Source organism: Symsagittifera roscoffensis, chromosome 6, assembly GCF_963678635.1.
Source record: "Symsagittifera roscoffensis chromosome 6, txSymRosc1.1, whole genome shotgun sequence".
In the NCBI taxonomy this organism is placed as follows: Eukaryota; Metazoa; Xenacoelomorpha; order Acoela; family Convolutidae; genus Symsagittifera; species Symsagittifera roscoffensis.
This window is the reverse complement of record NC_087067.1, coordinates 36,764,484-36,767,896: the sequence shown is the minus strand read 5'-3', so window position 1 is coordinate 36,767,896 and position 3,413 is coordinate 36,764,484. Positions and strand designations below refer to the sequence as shown.

Genomic DNA, 3,413 nt, shown 5'->3' with positions numbered 1-3,413 from the left:
AGTTTCAGTTATCTACGTAGAACTTCAATGAAAGAGTTAAAATAACCTGAACCTTATGTGTGAGAACTAGATACTGTTTTGCTGTCTTGCTTAAGTTGAGTTTAAAAAGGTTTGTTATGAGCTTATACTTTGTTAATTAAGTCAAAGACGTAGTACAGAAAAATTATAGTAAATATTTTTAGAATTCATTTTAGCCTGCACCAAATTTTATTTAGTTTGAGTTTTTTTTATTTTGCTGGTTTGTTCACAAGGTATACTTTGTTGGATGATTTCACATTCTGTCCGAACTTGTACTCGTCTTGCACTTGATCCCAATCGGCTTGCCATCCCTGCTTACCATACCTCGGCTCGTTCAGGAACGACGAGACGACATAATTACATGCGGAGATCACATCCCAAACTGGGAGTCCCGAGCATTCTCGGATCGCATTTGCATAAGGGGGCAACTCGGTACACTCAAGCAGAATACCTTTGACCTTGGGGTTCGCTTTCAGTGTTTTGTTCACGAGGTCCACCATTCCTGGTTGCACTTTGGCGACGTCTACCTTCTCGCCTAGAGCGACAGCTTCGAATCCAGGAATGTTTTCACAGCCTAAGATCTTGATTCGAGGGTCCACGATTGAGAATCCGCATGCTTTCTCAAAAGCTGGCGCCATTTGTCCCAAAGCGAAGCCGTTTGCAGTCATGACAATGATTTCGTCACTGGGTGAGAGGGTGGCTTGTATGGACTTCAGTTGCAGCAAAGAACTCATAACCATACACACTGGTTGCTGTTTATGGATACTCAAAGCGGTCTCTTGGAAGTACACCATGAATCCACAGTCTCCAGTGATGACGTTGACCTTCTTGGTATTGATGAGCCAGTTGACAGACTCGATGAATCTAGACTGGACTTGTGGAGTCATTTTTCCGGACTGGGCCATTTCGAAAGTGAGTCCTGGAACTACTTTGTAGTAGACATCGTAACCGTACGTATCAGGGCAGTCAATGTCTCCACATGCTGGAGGGTAGTCGTAGTCCAGTCTGATCACGCCGAGAGTGGGGGCTGGCTTCAGAGGCATTTTTTAGTTTGGGAAAATCGAAGAATTTTCAAGATAGAAAGAGTTGGAGATTTCTGATGCAAGTTGTTAAAGTAAAATTTGGTTGAATTACTTCCTTTATAAAGGCCAAAATCAAGCTGTTGCGTGCCACACTGGGTTCGCAAATTGTACTCAAAATAAATTTTGAAGAAAATTTGTTTCTTTTTAAAAGTCCGTTACCCTTTTTTAGAGAACAAGTACACTTGAAATTGTCAAACACCAGTTTTTCATTAGAACAAATCTGGTCATTGCAGATACAACAGATAGCTATCAATTTAGGAAACTAATAGATTTACCATCGGGAACCAGAATTGAATCGTTCGTTCATACCAGCTAAGTGATGACGGAGTGTCACCTCGGTCTCGAAACGAAAACAGCTGTTCAAAATTTCTACCGTAGCAAAGTTCTAGAGTACTCAATTAGAGGGTCAGATACTTTTCAAGTGTTCGAAAGTAAGAGGCAATTGAAATCAACTCCGAAAATGATTAAATACTTAGTGTATTAATTTGTTAATAAAAAAAATAAACTATAATTTTCTTGAAATCAAAAAATTTTCTTGTTTTTGATTTTTTTTACATTCTTTGCTCCCGTATAAATATAGGCATCTCTCTTTATCATTTCTCCCAAAGAGGAACTTCGAGACCCGGTACAAAAACTTAAATCATCGATTAAGTTTTATATAATATAAGGGTTGGTTTTTTGTACCAATGAGAGGGGGTTATAGTTAAACGTTAAACTTGTAAACGATGAAATCGTTTAGTTTCATAAATTAAGTTCAATTAAGTAGTAATAATTATCGTGTATTATCGTGGGGGGGGCGAATTTAATGGACCGGACGCCCCCCCCCCCCCCCCCCCCCCAGGGATTCGACACCCTGCCGACCCAAAGGTGGTGACGGACCCTAAAGTTTTCTAAAGGTTTTTTTATCAAAATTTTCCAAAAAAGCCTAAAAACGCCTTTTTTGGCCTGTTTTTTTTCAAAATTCTGCCTGCGGCGCAGAATTTTTTTAACCAAAACAGAGTCTTTTTAGTGTTTGGGAGAGCTCGGAAAATCAATATGGTCGACCTAAAAAAAGTCTACAAAATCCTAGATCCGCCCCTGCGTGTAATAATTTCAAAAATAAGTATTAATAACTTGAAAGACTATGTTGAAACAATATTTTATCGATTGAAACAGCTTTAATTTTATTCAATGAGTAGTTAGAGTTGATTTAAATTTGTTCCGATTGAGCAGTTCGCTTTAATTCCAAATTAAAACAACAAAACGTTAAAATTTTAACCATCTACGAGGATCTTCATTGAAAGGAATGCGAATAGCGTATTGTCTGGTACAGTAGAAAATTAAAACCCAATCCACCCAATTGACCAAATTAGATGGACGGGATGTTGGAATTTCCCTTTTTGTGTACCCTTTTTTGTGCCAGCTGTGTTTATTGATCATGCATCAGACTTTTTTCGATTTAGCTGGCGAATTTTTTTTCTAACCAAATCAAGCAGTATAAACCAGCCAAACATAATTTAATTGTTTGTAAAAAAGGTATGCTCGCTTTTTCACTGGATTATAAATGCGTTATTTTTCTTGTTTGAAAGCGTTTTGTGCTGGAATATTTAATCCTCGCAAATCTGCGTCATCTACAAAGAAACACTGGTCGGCTGCTTTCCCGATTCATTTTTTTACCTTGTTATTAAGTGTCTGGTCCCTGTTTTCATGGTCCGATTATTTTTTCCCAACATTTTGGTTAGAATTTTTTTTTTTGCAAAATTATAATACATTTGCTTGTAACTGTCAGAATCACAATTTACTTCTTTTACACTCAGAAGTTTATTGCTCAGAAAATACCTGCCAGCATGCTCCAAACTTCATTCGGTGCAAATTCTGTGTCAATGGTCATTTGAAAATTGTATTTGAAAATATTCAAGACCTAAATTTGATAGTTCAATTCCCGGCTTTAATAATTTGAAATAATGATGCATTATTGTACATCGAATGATAAAAAATATTTCGAGAGTTCAAAACGTTTAGTTTACAGTTAAAATACACCTGATAATCAGTTATAACCTTACAAAACCAAGATATGTACGTTTCGTGCAACGTGAAAACGAGAGGCATAAGTCATTGAAAACGCAAACTTTGTGATCGGATCCGCACTTTATCGGAAATGCCTCGAAAAATAAAATGTGACCGAATCCACTGACAGAATCATTTAAAATGGTCACAAGAGTTGGACAATTGTTTATCGATAGTCAGAATTTAACAGCCGAAAAATATGTTTCTGGCATTTGGTGCAGGTTCCGATTGTCATAGGATTTCGGCTTCATTCGTTCACACAAAAAA

General features: G+C 37.3%; 1 protein-coding gene across 1 annotated transcript; it reads right to left on the bottom strand.

The window, feature by feature from the left end:
• Positions 1 to 227: 227 nt before the first annotated feature.
• Positions 228 to 1,061, bottom strand: LOC134848712 (uncharacterized). Its single transcript, XM_063866227.1, has one exon. It carries the CDS (start codon positions 1,059 to 1,061, stop codon positions 228 to 230), a length of 834 nt encoding a protein of 277 aa, XP_063722297.1.
• Between the last annotated feature and the right edge of the window lie 2,352 nt (positions 1,062 to 3,413).

Bases quoted from the DNA above. Each gene is read 5' to 3' on its own strand.
- LOC134848712 (XM_063866227.1), bottom strand. From the start codon at position 1,061: ATGCCTCTGAAGCCAGCCCCCACTCTCGGCGTGATCAGACTGGACTAC.